The 18,014-nt window shown below is 40.7% G+C and overlaps 1 protein-coding gene across 1 annotated transcript; it reads right to left on the reverse strand.

The window, feature by feature from the left end:
* Positions 1 to 946: 946 nt before the first annotated feature.
* On the reverse strand, positions 947 to 16,002 carry TRAM1 (translocation associated membrane protein 1). Its single transcript, XM_082287959.1, has 11 exons — positions 15,789 to 16,002; positions 12,908 to 12,971; positions 12,211 to 12,332; positions 11,892 to 12,008; positions 10,928 to 10,986; positions 10,447 to 10,531; positions 6,844 to 6,914; positions 6,650 to 6,754; positions 6,158 to 6,301; positions 5,081 to 5,241; positions 947 to 1,908 (listed from the first exon to the last, which is right to left on the reverse strand). Exons 1-11 carry the CDS (start codon positions 15,909 to 15,911, stop codon positions 1,835 to 1,837), a joined length of 1,125 nt encoding a protein of 374 aa, XP_082144085.1. The 5' UTR covers positions 15,912 to 16,002; the 3' UTR covers positions 947 to 1,834.
* Between the last annotated feature and the right edge of the window lie 2,012 nt (positions 16,003 to 18,014).

Raw genomic sequence — 18,014 nt, forward strand, 5'->3', positions numbered from 1 at the left:
AAGTTGAGAGCAAGGCACACAGAATCTGTGAAGGTTTTTCTAGAAACATCAGACACAAACCAAGATTTTGGACAACGAGTATATAATGTACACAATTCTCTCAAAATTTCCGAGTTCCAGTTTTCCAGTTTCACGGTCAGATCAGACAGATTCACAGTTCTACCTGTTCCAATCAAGACGTGGGATAGCCACTTCTACTGAAGCAGACTATATTTAGGACAGGGTATTACAGGGCACACTGCCCCAGAGTTCTTAAGCTAAGCAAGTACAAGTCTGCCAAGGCCACCTCAGGAGCTGTGAACCAAATACTTGGGAACTGTGACTGTAATCAGCCGAAACATACAATAAATTATACTGCAATAACTCTAAATAGCACTAAACAACTGAAGAATGGATAGTTACTTGTTGTGAGGATTTTGTACTAGAAACGTTTATTCTGAATAGTAAGCAATTGAACTGTAGAAAATACAGAATGCAGATTTATTACTTTGTTGGGTATAAACTCAGTTATAGTAACAGTTTTTAATTAAAATTCTTTTATTTATCAGCTTGATTGCTCATAATTATTCCTCAATCAATAAGCAGTTCAATACTTGGGTTAACTTGGTAGACTAATTTAGCAACTTCTTCTTAAGACTGAAATAAATGTCTCACTCATTCTCAAGTGAAACAGGTGGAATTATACCCTTTACAAAAGCATACAGAGGAAACATTATCTGCATATTAAACTGGAAAACTAACTGGACAAAGTTTCACATTGAATACAATTATGCAAGATAATGGAAAAATTCTTAAATTTAGATTTTTCCAGTTGTAGCAGAGACCACAATAAATCAGTTTTAAGAAGCTGTAGCTTTTAAATATTTTTTCATAAAAATATATATAGGAGAAATCAACCTATGTCCTAACAGAGGTGAAACAAAGCAAAGCAGTTAGAATAAAGGAATGTTTCTCATAACTTGATCCATTTATTTAATTCCCTCTTCATGGAGCATGAATTGCTTCCCAAAACAAACACAACACATTGTAAGAACCTCCACCCCTAAAATCAGACAGACAAGTTTCCAAAGAAGGTCCAACGCACACTAATGCTCCAAGATATGTACACTTCAAAAGCACAGACAGAAGTGAACAGTGCTACTCAAATCAACTCTTTCTATGACCATACACACTCCCTTCTAAGTTTCAAGTGCTAAAAGCTATATCTCAAAAAGGTGTTTTGCTCCTTGTAAGAGATTTCTAACCAACAAACAATAAGACTCTGCAACATTTCCAATTAGTTCAGTTTTGTTTTAATGATATGGGGCAATTCTTAGAGCAGACATTGTGCAGCTAGTAACTACCAAATAAAGACGTCTATTGGTGTGGTCTTGGAATCCCAAATTGAAGTGTAAATTTGAGTCAAGGTAATTAACTGAAAACCCAGAGTATCTGAAAATGCATACTATGTTTTTACTTCAATTTTGCAATACTTCTTGAGGAACTTGGAAAAAGTGAAGTTGGTAGAACAGTATCACCAAGGTTACAAAAACTGGAAGGAAATAATACACTGCAACAGTGATCCTCATTAAGTTATTCATCACAGTAAATATTTAAAAAAGCGTCAATGTTTTTTAAAAAGTGTTGAATCCTCCCCCCAAGTATTTGAAGAGAGATAAACCTTTTGCTTTAGTCAAAATGGCTTTTTAAAAAAAGTTTCCCAAAATAACAGCAATAATCAAAAAACATGAATTGTATTTTCTTTAATCCATAATATCTCTAGTGCTGAAGGGCCATCCATGTAAAAAGCAGATTCTTTGGGGACATTAGTCAATTAACTTAATAAAACCCAGTTTTACGAGGATTTATCCTTCCTGCTGCGAGGCGAGTCTGCTCCATTTGAGGTCACTGTTCCATTTATTCCATTTTCTAGAAAAAAGGAAGAAAACATTTTTCAAATACAGTGAGATGCTTTAGATTTTATTACATTTTTGTGGGTCCTACACAAACAGCCTTAACTTCTTGTCTGATGTACCTTCTTTGTTAAACCTCTTAATTGTCATTCAGAGTACAACAGTATAAAGAAGTTTTTACAAAGTGCAATATTTAAAGTTTACTACAATAAATTCCAGTTTCCTGATGTGGCCAGACACTGAAATGTGTGCATTATATACATCTAGACTGAAAATCTAGACCAGTTACAGTATTTTAGAAGATAGTCTGTGAAAAAGTAAAGCACAACCTGTAGATGAGATGGTTCTGTGAAATTCTGGAGACACAGTATATACACAATTCTCTGCTACAGGTCTTATAATATGAAATAGGTGGGATAAATAATTAAGTCTTGCTAAAATTACACTCCTTTGCTTACCTTCACAAGCATTTGATACAGAGGAAATCCTTCATACACACATATACTCGCAATTTTTAAAGCATATACTTCAAAATACAGAATTCATTTATGTTATGATGAAGCTATTTACATAGGTAAGACAGACAGAAGTAAAACACTAGCTCAGATTTGCAGTATGTGTAGGTGGAAAGAGTTCAAGATCAGGCACCTATCTAAGAGCACAAAGCAGGAATGTGTCACCAGCTGCAACTCTCTACTTCTATTCCACTTCAAGGCCAGCTTGAAGATCTCAAGAGGTTTAATCTGTTCAAGCACCAGTGATGATTTGTTAGCAAAAGCTTCCCCTAAACCAACAAGGCACAATCTGTGGCTTTATGGTGCATACAACTAGTAAAGTGGAGCAACATGATACCATTGTGAATGAAAAGTAACCCCTTTATTCAGTTTCACCACAACCAAGGAAACACATGTTGCCTGACAGTAACCATATTTATAACACAGATCTAAAGAGCATAGGGCACAGGCAGCTACCATGCTTGCAGCCTAACATTTCTGCTCTGACTCATATCATTCTGACTTCAAGCAACAGTTGCTGGTTTTTTGGGTGCCTTTTAAAAATTATTTTATATATATATATATTTTTTTTTTTTTTAATATTTTTTTACAAAGGACTGGCTAAACTTATTTTTTCCATCTGCAGATGTGTTGAAGGTCACCAGCGTGTGGCCAGTCTACAAAAACAACTGTTGGCCTCCCTCTCTCTCCCATGACACCCAAATGCTCCCATTTATGCAAATAAACAACAAAAAACAGTAACAAAGAGAACCACACATGAGCACAAGACCAGAGACAGGCCCAAAGAGTCAAAGTCTGTTTGACCACATATCTGGCTGTAAATGACACCACCATTTTAAGCCTTCATAAGGAGGTCTTTGGATATTTCTGAAAACATTTGAATTATTTTTAAATAAAGAAGCTTAAAAACAATGTACTAGACCCAAGCCAGCTAACTGAAATCATATTTTCTTACAAAGGTTAGGTAAAAGAAAGAATTTGAATCAGCATGTGGCTGGGTACCCCACCTACATCACCAGCATGATTCTTCTACTGTCATTCCTTGCTTTTGGCATAGACTGAAAGAAACACATTTTATTGTGCCCTGGCTCCCCCAAAAAATTCAAGCACAAAAAAAAATAGTGTTTTAAACAGTTCAATTGTGTATATTACTCTTTCAAAAACACTGTTTTGCTGCACCCTATGCAAGTGCTCTGAACAGACAACAGGAATATTCAAAACAGAAGAATTTGAATGGACTGAGTTCTTTTATTTCCATTTAAAACACGGAATAAAATTCTCCAATCTTCAAGACAGGCATAATTCAACTATTTTGTGAATTAAACCACAACTCCAATTAACTGACTTTTTCACTATCTGTTTACCACTTGCAAGTCTCCATTGAAGTTGGGTGAAATACAGCAGATTCACTAAATTACATGAATGATATAGATTAAGAGCTTTTTAAAAGCTATTACATTTCTGACTCCCTGATTAAATCACCATCAAGGCACAAATTTTAAAATTATTTGACATAAAAGACTTAAATTAAAAAACCCATAGTGAGAAGACCATGAACATGAAGCTCTGATTAAACAGGACATTTACATAGGAAACTACCTTCACTCAATTATAAACAAACAAACAAACAAAAAAAAACCCAAAAAACCAACTGAATATTCAGATGCAAACCCCCCCCCCCAACACTACACAAAAGCCAAGTTGTGATAATTACAAATCATCCAAAAGGAGTGCAGCAATACTCTAAAACACACAATTTTAATAAAAATACAAACTTGGGAGAAATAAAAAAAAATTATTGATCTCCCACCACAAATCTCAGTTCTCAGTGCAAACGGTCTCGACACATATTACATTCAATGTGTCAAAAAGTGGAACAGGTTGGTAACACATGTTTGGGATCAAAGGATCGTGCTGAAAAAAGATTTTGAAACAATTTTTGCCATTTCAAAAGAGTGCAGAAATTATTCAAGCTAGCAATTAAATACACAAAAGCTGAACTGTTGGTGCAACACAGTACAGGGATTTAAATTTTTTTTTTAAAAAGAGCACATAACTTTTTCTTGGAGGAAAGAGCATTCAGTTTATATTTCATGCCCTTTCCATAAAAAGGGTGTGACATAACCAAAAAGTCAAACCTGGACTCATCAGCTTGTTTCCAAATGCTTCAACACAGGTTTAGAGTAGTAAGTAGTTATTACCTTTCCTTAAAGAATTATCATTTTCTAACACAAAAATTTTCACTGGGTTGATCATCAAACTACCTCTTTGCCCTAAGCCCTCAGAATTTCATGGCAATGAAAAACAAGCTTGAAATCCACTGCAAGAAAATTTTACAAATAAGTGTCTAAGGGAACAGATCTAAAATTGCATCTGTTCCCTTTTTATAAAGGAACAAAACATAAGCATGACACATTTTGTTCCAGTAATTAAATTAAAGATAATAAAAATATGCTGCATTAACTAAAAAATCACAGTAATTCCTTAATTTGGCCACTTAGAAAACCCAACAATATATAGTGGTTTTTTTTAAATCTATTCTTCCCACAGTAATATTCACCACTACTGCTTCTGTAAGCTGAGTCATCTCACAGCTTAAACACAAAATGCTTCTTCAGCAAACTGAAGTTGGTTTTGAGAAGTCAAGGCGACAGAAAAACCGAAACTACAAACCTCTTTCTTTTCTGGAGGTCTTTCCTTTAGCTGATACAAACTTCTTTTTCACTGACTGAGGCTGAGAAGAAGAATGCTCTCTCCACCTCCGAAGCTGGAAATTAATGAACTTCCACATCATAAATGCTTGAGTCATGCAGATGGAGGCCAGCACACTGATTCTAGAAACAAGTAACAGGTAAAGTTTTATCAGTGTGTTTGTCTCATTATTCAAACAGAAAAGGAAAGTAGAACACCTCAGGTTTTTCAGCAACTTCCATCCCCTCCTCCTGGTAACACCCATTTTCTAAGCCAAGAATTTGCCCGCATAGGCGAGACTGGGCTTAAGCACAGATGATCAAAACTAGATATAATCGAGTGATAGTGAAATTTTTGCCCATAAGAACTGGCAAGTACTAGGTTTCTTTCCTGCTGTCTTTCTCAGAATTACTCTCAGGGTACCAGGTAGTAACAGCTGAAAATGGTTCAGGAGTGTCTTGCAGTACAGAGTATCAATTTTGCAAGATAATGCTGACATTGTCAATGTTTCAATAACTTCCTTTTCTGCATTCATATGAAGGCCAGGTAGTTGGATCATGCAGCAGCAATAGAAGCCATAATTAAGGCAGAGAAAGAAACAGAAATCTTCAATCAGGACTAAAGATGCTCTGGACATAATGCCTTGACCTCTAAGATAAACTCACAGCAATTATATCTAGAATTCAATTTACTAACTCTAAAACAATTGAAAGTAGTGTTTCTAACAGAATATTCCTTTTAACTCTGTTTGCTTGGTTTTGGGTTTTTTTTTGTAGTGGTTTGGGGGTTTTTTTGTTTGTTTTTGGTTTTTTGGGGTTTTTTTTAAGCCAAAAAAGAAGAGTAACCAGTTACAGACTTCTCAGCTGTAGACTGTAAATCAGTCAATTCATTTCACTGTGCCTTATAAGTTTCTTACATAAGCTGTTCCTATTGATCCCATTGGTTGCATGAAAACACTCAATAATTCAGAATTACTGGCAGTAGTACCATACCACTTATACTGTGTATTTAACATGGGTTTACAGCACATGCTTAAGAACTGTTCCAAGTTTACCATACCTAACAGCCAGGATATTAAAGTTCCCAGTACTGAAATTCAGCTGCTGATCTTCTGCTCTTGCCAGTCCAAAGCCAAAAGTGAGGACTGAGAGAATCAAGGTGAGAAGCCTTCCCAAAACAAAAAGAACTGCCCACAGTGAAAATCTAGAAATAAAAACACCACAAACACTAAATGAACTCTCCATTCAAAATACAGGCACTAACAATGCAGATATTTACCCTTCACTATGCAAATTTATTTGAAATGTAAGAACTTACCTAGATTCCTGATTTTGCACCTATCTTAAATGCATCTTGTATTATGGTATGAAAACTAATTTCAACTCAGTGCAAAGTGCTTTCCAGTACTATTAGAACAAAAGCACATTATTAGAACTGTGGTTGCTTAAGAAACACTGTTTGAACTTCCTTGTAATTTTGGTTTCTGGTTAGTTAAATGCAAAAGGCTTTAAGACAGAAATTACACGCATTTTAAAGATAAAGACTATTTACCCTTTCTGGTATTTTTCATCACTGAAGTAGAAAAGACGGGATATGTGGAAAAGAAATTCAACGAAGTAATGCAATACCAGAAGAACAAGTCCAAGATGGGTCAGACTATCAAAACAAATAAAACAAACATTCAGACATTTTGTTAGATGTTTAAGGCAGAGAATGGAGCCAGCATAAGTTTACAATTGACTTACTTCAGGAGATAGGCTCCAGCAATATGAAAGAGGTAAAGTCCAATGTAGACAATCTGGCGAAAGATATCTTCCTACCAGGGAGAAAGAAGGGACCATGTGTTATACACAACGTTATACAGTATTGTATAATGCTATCTGTTATTACAAACTGTTTCCCAGTCTTGGAAACTCTTCTTGGTTTATCAGCTACCTTAACATGGCCTGGTCTGGCACTGAATTACTCAGCCTGGATCATCTAATTGCACACACAACTTATTGCTTACTTACCAGTAATACTCTGCATCTTACATATGCTACTGTGAGAAAAGGCATCAAACATGGAAAAGATGCTTTTTAAAAGGATCCACTTCTATTTGTTATGACCACTATGAATTTGTAGAAGCTATTAAAGTACTTATTTCGTATGTATGACTGTATCATCAGATCCTACAGTTCCTCATGTTTGCTGCCCATCAAATTGTCAGATTGCAAAAGAATAAAATAACAGTCTACAAATCAAAATAAAAAGTTTTCTAAGTGTTGACATCAATTTTAAAAATTCAAGGTCATCCAAATTCTGGAACACTGTTGCTGGCAAATACAGAGAATACTGTTATTAACCAGTCATGCTAAACCACGTGGTCCCAGTTTAAGTCAGGCTTTAGCCAGCCCTATTAAAGTGAACACTTCATGGAGATGAAATAATGAAGAGGAAAACACATAGCACATGGAGAGCAGATTGTGCTGCCTGTGAACACAAGAACCACTGAAGTATGCCAGATCACAGTACAAACCTATTTTGGAGTGGTAGCAGAGTACATTCAGTTGTGTTTAAAATACTCCTTTTTGAAAAGATTCTCTAATCTTCAAGCAAGGATCTTTAGCTTTATCTTGTCTACATGTAATTAAAAAAGGCCTAAAATTTTAATCTTACAAGAGCTGTACTATGTTATTCAATACTCCATATCAAATCCAACAAACCCACAGAACCAAACAACTGTGACAACAGCGAACACCACACTCATAATACACAAAGAGCAAGAAAACAGGTGGAGAAAGACCTACTCTAAATTAAGAAAATGAAAAATTAGTTATTTCAGACAAAGACAACAGTCAGTACAAATGATCAGTTTCTCCAAGCACAACCAGGCAACTTTATAACTGAGGCAACATTTAAACAGCCCATGCTGCCTGCTTAGAAAAACTGTCAGAGACTGCTGGCCTTGTGGAATAATGCACATGCAGGTATACATGACTGTGTAGGAACCAGAGTTAAGAAGTTTTTTTCTTGTTTATGTCAGCAGGACAGATAACCAAACCTGAGTAAAAGCCGTAAAATTCCTTCATGAGAAGGAATAAGGCAAGGAAGCCAAGATGGCAAAGGTTAAGCTGTGGTTAAAGAAATATCAACTATGAACTTGCTAAAACAAATGAACTATCACTCTTTAAACTTAATGCAAAAGTCAGAGTGCACAATTTAAAGCAGCAACCAAGTAAAACACTACTATTCAACATACAGCACTTAAGCCACATGTGACAGCTTTCTTGAAGTTATTTTAAGAAAAATCTCCACACTTGGCTGTGAAGTCAAATTTGAGAGGTATCACTAGCACAACAGGGGAACATCAGCTGCAGTGTATCTGCAAAACAGTATTCATACTGCATCTGAGCAGCATAAAAACAGTGCATCTCATTACTATTTTACCAAGCCTCTTCCAGGCTCCTGTACAAAGACCTATGGTTATGTAACACCTATGTTTCATTTTCTTGAATAAAGCAGAACTGGTAACAGAGATGCAGCCTAGTCACAGAGCAACAACAGTCGCAGAGTGGTTCGGGCTCAGAGATACCTTTGTGGATCACCTTGTCCAACTGCTACACCATGGGCACGGACATCAATCACTTGATCAGGTTGCTCAAAGCCCCATCCAACCTGACCTTGAACATTTCAAATGAAAGTGAATTCACAACTTCTCTGGGCATTCTGTTCCAGTGTCTCAGCATCTTCATCATAAAGAATTTCTTCAGATCTACTCTAAACCTACCCTCTTTCAAAATCATTGCTCCTTGTTACTACAGACCCCAATAAAAAGTCTCTCTTCATCTTTCTTACATACCCCTTTCAAACAGTGAGAGGCCACTGTAAGTTCTCCCTGGAGCCTTCTCTCCCAGGTTGAACAACCCCAACTCTCTCAGCCTGCCTACATAGAAGAGGTGCTCCAGCCCTCTGTTCATCTTCGTGGCCCTCCTCTGGACCCACTCAAACAGATCTGTACCTTTCTTGTGCTGGGAACCCCAGAGCTGGATGCAGCACTCCAGGAGCAGTTTCACCAGAGCAGAGTAGAATCCCTTCCCTCTACCAGCTGGTCACTGCTTGTTATGCAGCCCAAGTGACAACTGGCTTTCTGAGGTGAAAGGGTACATTGCCAGCTCATGTCACATTTTCATCCTCCTGGTGCCCCAAGTCCTTCTCTGCAGGGCCATTCTCAACCCATTAATTCCCAGCCAGTATTGATGTTGGGAATTGCCATAACCCAGGTGCAGGACCTTGCACTTGGCCTTGTAGAACTTCATGAGGTTCACAAGGACGCAGTCCTCAAGCCTGTCAAGATCCTTCTGGATGGCATTCCTTTCCTCAAGCAAACCAACTGCAACACTCAGCTTGGTGTCCTTTGCAAACTTGCCAAGGGTGCACTTGATCCCTTTGCCCATGTCATTGATGAAGATGTTAAACAGCACTGGTTCCAGTACAGAGCCCTGAAGAACACCACTTATTACTGCTTTTCACTTGGACATTGACTCACTGACTCTCTGGAAGCAGCCACCCAGACAGTTCCTTGTCCATCTAACAGTCCATCCATCAAATCCATCCCTTTCCAATTTAGAGGTAAGAATGCTGGGGGAACCCTGCCAAGAGCCTTAACAGAAGTTCAAGTAGATGACATCAGCAGCTCTTCCCTAATCTGCTGATGCAGTCACTCCACCATGGAAGGCCACCAAATTAGTCAAGTATCATTTGCCCTTGGTGAAGCCATACTGAGGAGTTTACAACAGGAAAGTTTAAGCAGGAAACTGTCTATGCAAAATGATCCTGAGCAAAAACATTCAAAGAGACTATTTTGGTCCAGGAAGGCAAAAAAATGTGCTACAAAAAATCTGTGGCAAACTCAGTGTTATCAGAGCCCAAACAGAGAAAACCCTTAATGGAAAAATGATGCTGTTAAAAATCGAGCACTGGAAAAAGTTTCAATACATAACTAACCAGAATTTCTGCTGAGGAAAATGCTATTTAAATCAAATCCCAGACTTTCATACTCCTTTGATGTACAGAATTATTCATCGTTTATATTCTACACCTATATCATGATTCATGAAGCAACCATGATTTCAATGAGCCTATTCAGTTTATCAGTTCTGAGAAACAATACAAAACAAAACAAAAAAGAGCTGAAAAGAAAATCTCACATTCATTTGCTCTAGGGAAAATTCTTTCAGTGGATGAGAAATACCAGTAATTTTTATTTACACAACAGATATTTAGCAATTTTACTGCAATTAGGATTTAACTGAAAAGAAAAAAGCCACCTTGCCCTGGAGTTCCTCCCATTTATGTTTTGAACTTACCTTTTTAGTTTTCTGGAAGTACAGTTCTGGAAAAGCATGAAACCAGTATGCCAACTGTAAGATGTAGAAAAACTTCATTTGAAACCTGTACAATACAGCAAAAATTGAAGTATATTACTTATTATGAATTAACTTAAAACATTTCCGAAGCTTCTAGTGAACTCATTTTATCACTGTCTCAAACAAAGAAAAAATACAGCTCTTTCCTGCCAGCCAACTCTAAACTAATATTTTTAAAAACAAAATCATTAAGACAAAGCTCACAAAAACTTAATTCTTTAAGTAATAGCCTACAGAAAAAGAACTTTGCATGCTACAAGTTGTCAAAAGAATCAAGAGGCCACAAAAATATGATCAAAAATACATTAGTGACTAATACAGTTTTACAAACTACTTATTCTACACAGATTGTACATGACACATCCTAGGCTTAAAACACTCCCTCCTCTCCCCCAGCAATCCTCTAAGGAAGAGGCCTTACGGAATCAGAGTGTGCGGATAGTCCCTCCACAGAGAGGTTGGATCTGATATATAGTTCTCCTAAAAAAAGAAAAAAAACAAACAAAACATCCCAATAAATGCTCTAAGATGTTACTTTCTAGTCAGAAATAATGACTGGACGTACATGTATGCATTTATGTATGTGCACATGTGTACATACAAAAACGCACATATCTACATACACAAGTAAAACTACAGAATCTGTAAATTTTCTTTTTTAGAAAGCCCTCAAGAAATCACAAATAAACCAAACCAAACCAACGCAGAAAACAAATCCCCAAAACAAAAGACAGTTGCACTGGCTTAGGAAAATAAAAAGCAGCCAAACAAATCAAGTGATCATTCAAGATACAATGTCTTTATGAGATGGAAATTATTCCAGCATTACTACAGCCACAAGTCCTCTCTTGTAAACCACTGAAAACATTGAACTTAACTAAGAGAAAGAAAGTTTTTCAGGAGTTATTATGTTTAAAAAAAAAAAAAAAAAAGGCACACTTTTCCCCTTCTATGAAGCTAAGCTCATACACATCCAGCCACTAGCAAAGAGCATGTCACCTAAAAGCACACACTGACCCGAGGCTACAGGAATCTGTCATATACCCATTCCCTGGGCTCCAAAATGCTATGTATGGTGTTTTCCAAACATTTATTTTATGTTAATAAACCAACACAAAAAACCCCTACAGAGAATTAAGTACCATAATAGAGTTAAATGGTTTTACCTGACTCATTTCAACAGTAAATCAACTCAAGACTGAGCAACAGTAACACTATGGGCTCTATACTGAGTTATCACTACAACCCACACAGAATACTTAAACTTATCCCCACTTTAAAATTAAAACCAGCTAAAAACAGAAAAATAAGCCAAAGCCATATTCATCATCAACATAATTGAATTTTTAAAAATCTCGTCATACAAACAGAAGAAGCATACTTACAGAGACAAGAATACTCGTTCCCCAAACACAGGAGAAAAGGTAGAATGCACTAAGTTGCCCAGACTCATTGAACTTGCTATGCTTTGTTTTTGAAAAGTGCATTTTCCTGTTAATTTTCTGAAAAGAAAGTTCACTGTTATTTATATGCTGCAGTACTTAACATCTATTTGGTAACTGCATTAGAATATCTAAAAGTTTTAATGTATGTTTTTACAGTTAAAAACTTCAATGCAGAAGTTTACTTTCAAGTTAATAGTCTTAAAGTCTAATTAAAACCTGACAATTATCTTGATGAAAGGAATTAATATTTCGTACTTACATCCAGTACATACTCCTGAATTATAGCATGTATGATTATTGCTACAAGCATGTAAAAGAAAATTGTAGCCAAGTCTTTGATGCCATAGTAATAGAGAGAGATTGTTTCTGCAGATTGTTCTTCTAAAAGACAAACAGAATTAATGGTTAGGCACCAATACAGTTTAATGGTTAATAAGTTTATTTCTCAGAGTGAAACCTTTCAGACAGAAGTAGCATGTAGTTAGCTGAACAAATAAAAGTCAAATTAAACTGCCACCATGAGCTAGGTCTCTAGACTGCTTATAGTTATCTTCTCCATCACATCACAAACTTATTTTGACTCTGGAAAGGTGCTACAAGACTAAAAACTTAAGTGCACTTAGGAAGCTTACCCAAATACACCGAAAGTGGACAATGAAAATATGTTAAACTATCGCCCCACTTTGACTATTAAGGATGGTCACCTGCAAAGCCAGAGTAAGAATTCACATGAATTTATCTACCAGTCAGATGGTGGTTCAGCACTAATAACAAAAACAGCAGAACAGAAACATTGTCTCTAACCTAATTACTTAAAACACTTTTTTATTAAAGTGGAATTCTTGAAAGATGTTCATTATCTATTCAGATTGACAAATTCCCTTTCTGTCAAGTCTAGGAAGCATGGCATACTAATAATGTCTGATACACTGTCTCATATCCTGCAAGATACATACCTGTGGCAGGGATGGTAACATTATACTGAAGTGTAACAAAAATGACGGCTGCTTTTGCTGTTATCTGAAAGACGAAAAACCAAAAGTGCTATAAATCCTCACGGAAATAAACTACATTGAACTGGAAACATTTGCCCGTAGTTTTGGCACCCTTGCCCAGCATGTTTGTCTGCTCCCAAAAAACTGATCAACTCCCATTATCTCACTGCTGCACCTGACTTTGCAAGGGCAGCACACATTGCGTGGTCTCTATAGTTTTGTTTACAGAATACTCAGCCTGCCAAATGAAAGATGCTTGAAAATGCTACTTACAAACGGCCTTTCCTACAACAATAAAATGAAGACACATGCTACAATTCTGTCCTTAGTCCATACTGTATTATTACATTAGCAGAATGTACAATATCATGGAGTCCCTTGACCATGATGCATTCAGCAGTGGCTGAGAATAAACTTTATTTAAAAGTACCTTTTTTATTTGACAAAATTTGGAAGTCAGTTATCATATTCATACATCTGTGGGTCATCTGAAAAATGTGGACAGGGAATGAAAAAAAGGCATGAAGAACAGAAAACAATTTCAGGCCAGTGGGATACCAACTCAGTACAATCAGCATTCTTTTGACCCTGGGGATCCTTTGGCAAGAAGCATAAAACAAATGAAATTGAATTTAGCAGTAGTGGTACTACCCCATTATGATGGGCTGTAAGAAAAAACAGAATGCATAAAAGCAATTTGAAGAGAAGATGTTTGTCCTAATGGCTTTCTTTGGGGAGAGGGGTGGAGATATTCTAAAACCCCCAATAAATAAGATGGAGTACAAGTTCTTATTTGTCAATAAGCATAAACTTATTTTTAACTATAACACATCTTCATTGAGTCCCAACATGAATTAACAGGCCCTAAATGAGAGGGAAAAATAACTGTGTTTTACCATATTCACGATCAGATATTTTCTCATTGCTGTAAAAACCCAGTATCTATGTGGTAATTAATAGGGCTGACAAAAAACCCAAGCCTGTTTAGGAATCTTGGAAGGACACACTGAGCGTCTGAAGATAATGATTAGGTTACTACCAGTACTAATTATTCACAGGAAGTGAGAATTTAAAAACTAGTGCTTTGTCAACAAGTGCCAGATTTTCTATGAAACCCTGAATACGTGGCAGACTGTTCAGTCTATGTAACTTCAGGGAATCCAACTAGTTTGCTTAAATTAGTGAAGTTGCCTCGGGCTCCCTATTCATCAAGGGAGCCCTCATAGGACAATTCAGAACAGTATTCAATCCTGAACTGCCCTTTGAAGGCTCTGTCAGCTACTCTCAGTACTGGAACTGTACAAGTTAAGCAGTGTAAACACCTTACCATAGCACCATTAACCACAACAAGTGATTTCCAAGACTTATATCAAAGCATTTAAAAAATTGAAACATACCACATCTATACCAACAATGACACACAGCCTTTTTACGCTGGGCTAGAAAACACTGGGTTAAAAAAAATGGAAACAAAAGAATTCTGCACATTCAATCCCCCAAAACTTCTAACCCTACCAGAAATACTGTTAATACAGTAAGCCTGATGTAGGCACAAAAAGTAACAGTTTAGGTTCACCTCTTTAATGTCATTCCCCAGAAAACCACCATATAACAGCTATCGTGGTGATTTTTGATAGCAAACCCAAACACAACAGTGTAGCTGGTCTGCCCTGTTTTTACTTTTCATATATCTATCGATCTATCTGTCTTCTTCCTAACTCCACTGGCCTTTAGTGCTGAGCTGTACCAACAGCTGGATAAAACCATCCTGAAAACCATCCCTATAACAAAAAGGTTCACAACCCTCAACAAATGTCTAAAATAAATGTCTAAACAAATATCTAAAATACCAGAAACATTTGGTCAACAGTGTCTTCATTTGATCGTCAGCGATATTAGATCACTGATAACATTTTGGCAGTCACACAGGTAATTTACCCTTCCAGTGCCAAAAGGGCACGTTTTAAAACATCTGCATTCAACATGGGGGCCCAGAGAGCGGAGGGCCTGCAGCAGGGCCGCCCTCAGGCCGGAGGGAGAGCTCCCCTCGGCCGCTGCCAAACCTCGGCGCATCTCCGAGGCGGGAGGAGGCGGCGGGGGTGCCCAGCCCAGCCGAACGGCGCCGGGAGCCGCCGGGATGCTCCGCGGGCGGGGGCCGGTGCGGGGGCGCGGGCAGGGGGACCCGAGCGGCGGCCGTAAGGACACGTCACCGCCACCTTCCCTTCCCTTCCCGCCGCGCCGCCCGCCGGGAGCCGTAGTGCCGCGGGGCCCGGCGGGGCCGCGCACACAAAGAGCGGGGGATCGGCTGTCGCGGCCGGGCCTCGCCCCCCGCCCCCTCCCCGCCGTGCCGCGCACTCCTCCCCCCCGCCCTGGCTGCCACGTAACCCCGCCGCCCGCAGGAACTCCCGCGGCGGGCAGCGCGCCGCCCCGCTCCCGGCCCCGCACGGCCCCTCGCCCGAGGCGGCGGGGAAGCGGGACCCGGGTCCCGGCGGCACCCACGGCTGCGCCTCTCCAAGCCGAGCCGGGGAAAAGGGCGTTCCCTCCGGGGAAGCGGGGACGCGCCGCGGGGAGGGCGCCCGCGCTGGTTCTGGGGCCGTGCGGCGGGGCGGGGGTCGGCTCCGCTCCCCGCGTCCAGCGGGGCGGGCGTGGGCCGGCGGGCAGGTGCGCCGGGAGGCGGCGGCGCTGGCTGGGGGAAGCCGCAGGGCTCCGCCGCCCGCCCGCGCAGCCTCCCCCGCTGCCACGGCACTCCCGCGCCCTCCCTCCCCTCCAGCACCGAGGGCCTCCGGTGAAGCGGGAGGAAGCGGGAAGAGGACCCCCGGCGGGGGCGTCGGTGCCGCCTCACCTCGAACATGAGCCCCAGCAGGAAGATCATGGCCATGCAGGACACGATGTCCGCATGGTTCTGCACGATGAACTCGTGGCTCAACACCGGCGGGTTCTTGTTGCTCTTCTTGCGGATCGCCATGGCGGGCCGGGAGCTGGGCGCCGCCGCCGCCGCCTCCCCGCTGCCAGCACAGCTCCTCTAGCCGCGGCCAGGAAGAGGCGGAGGGGGAGGAGGCGGCCGCGCAGCCGGGGAATGGCAGCGCCGCCGCTCCGCTTCCCCCGCCCCGCCGCCAGCAGCGCCCCTGCCGGCCGGCGGCGCCTCCGCCCGCCCGCGCTGGCGAGGGCAGCGCCCGCCAGTTCAAACCCACCAACCCGGGGCGCGGCGTGGCCGGGGCTTGTCAGCACAGCCGAGCGGAGCCGTGTCGTGGCACCTGGGCAGTGGTGCTGCGTCCCTGGCAGCGCTGGCCGGATACTCGCTGGCGGTAGGCCGAATCCCGCGCTGGGCACCGGCCCAGCTTCTCTCTCCTACCGAGGCAGCGGCGACAGAAAACCACCGTGGGTCCCCTCCGGGATCGCGGAGGAGGCGCGACCTTACAGAGCGGGTTGTCCCCGCTTCGGGTCCTCTACTCCCCACCGGCCCCCCCCGCTATCCCGATTCACCACGGATGTCTCTCTCCTCCACTGCGGGTTCTAGCTCAGTTTAGTGGCCACCAGACCCCCGCCAGCTGGCTTCCCGGAAAGCGTGAGGAGGCCGCGCTCGCTGGGCACGACTGAGCGGCAGCCTCACGGTGCAGGTGCCCCCGGGCCGGCAGCGAGCTCCCGCCGCCACTCTGCCCACACTGTTCTGTGTAGCCAGAAAGAACAGTAACAGTAACAAGACACCCAATTCCAAGAAAGCAGGCAGGAAGAAAGCCAACTGGGAAGCACAGAGGGAAGAGACATTACGAGAGAAGCTAGATGTGGATTAAAAAAAAACAACTCAGTAACAGAAGGCTCTTGCAAAGTTAAAGCGATGAACGAAAAGGTCTGAAAAATCAACGCTGATGCGGCGCTGATCCAGGCCGAGTGCAGCGGCCCTTCAACCCTCGCGAAATTCATGCTATTTTTATTCATTAAGGTTTCTGTCAGGCAGATACTCCCAGTGGATATATGGAAAAGAAATAAATACCAAGAATCGAACTAATTTAGAGCTGAAATTAAGTGTTGTCAGAATGGCTTTTGCTGCCGGTAGCTAATGAATACAGGGCAAGAAACTAAGGTGTAGCTATTTGGCATTGCTTTGCCTTGCCAGAACTGAGTGTGCACCAAACACATTGAATGAGCTGTTTTAAACAGGTTAATTTCTTCCAACTGTATGGAGCAGTGAATCATGGAACAGACTGATCAGTGTAAGACCAGGTTTTTCAACTGTGAAACACCTCCATCAGCTGCATAGATGCTCAGAGGTTTTCTATGAATTTATATTTGGTGTCTGGAGATGATCTAGGACACTTAAAACTACAGAGCAAGCTACCGAAAAATTTCTTTTCACAGCTGGATTTTTTAAAATGATTAAACAGAAGAAGCATTCATATTTTAGTCCCAAGATTTTTTTATATTCTAGAAGTGCCTTAATCCCCTGGCTGCACCAGTATTCTGTAAATGTAAAATAAGCAGAACATTACTTCAACAATAACAATGTGAAAGTGTATCCCTGATTGCACACGGTATAGTTATGGATGTAATATACTGCACCTGTGAAATACACCAGGTTGGAATAAAAATTGGACTTCTTTTTGCAAGAGAAGTTTGCATCTATTTCCCACCTCACTTAAAAGGAATCAGGTCATCTCATCTCCACAGAACATAACAAACAGCACTTAACTGGGACAAGACATGCTTTCCCCAAGCTTTAATCAGCAAGTGCCTCTAGTGCCTGGCTAGATATCCTGTCATACAGGCCCTCGGTTTCAGCTTGGCTGTGTGTTTGTCCTGATGATGCATTGTAAACTGCTACACTGAAATGGAAAACAAGGCAACCTGTTGCCTCACCTAAAGTTTCCACACCTTCCTTTTATCAGGAGTTTCTTCTTCTGCCATATGAAGTTCTGTGTGGCACTTTAGGAAAAGTGGGATGGTCAGCCCTCAGTCTGCTGCGTGCCATGGGTGGCTGGTCTACGTTTGCCAGGTTTCTTTCCAGACATCCACATTTTCCAATGCTGGGCTTCAAAATGATCACATTATTTAGGAAGGAAATTCCCTACAA

The sequence above is a fragment of the Coloeus monedula genome, assembly GCF_965178545.1.
Source record: "Coloeus monedula genome assembly, chromosome: 1".
Classification (NCBI taxonomy): domain Eukaryota; kingdom Metazoa; phylum Chordata; class Aves; order Passeriformes; family Corvidae; genus Coloeus; species Coloeus monedula.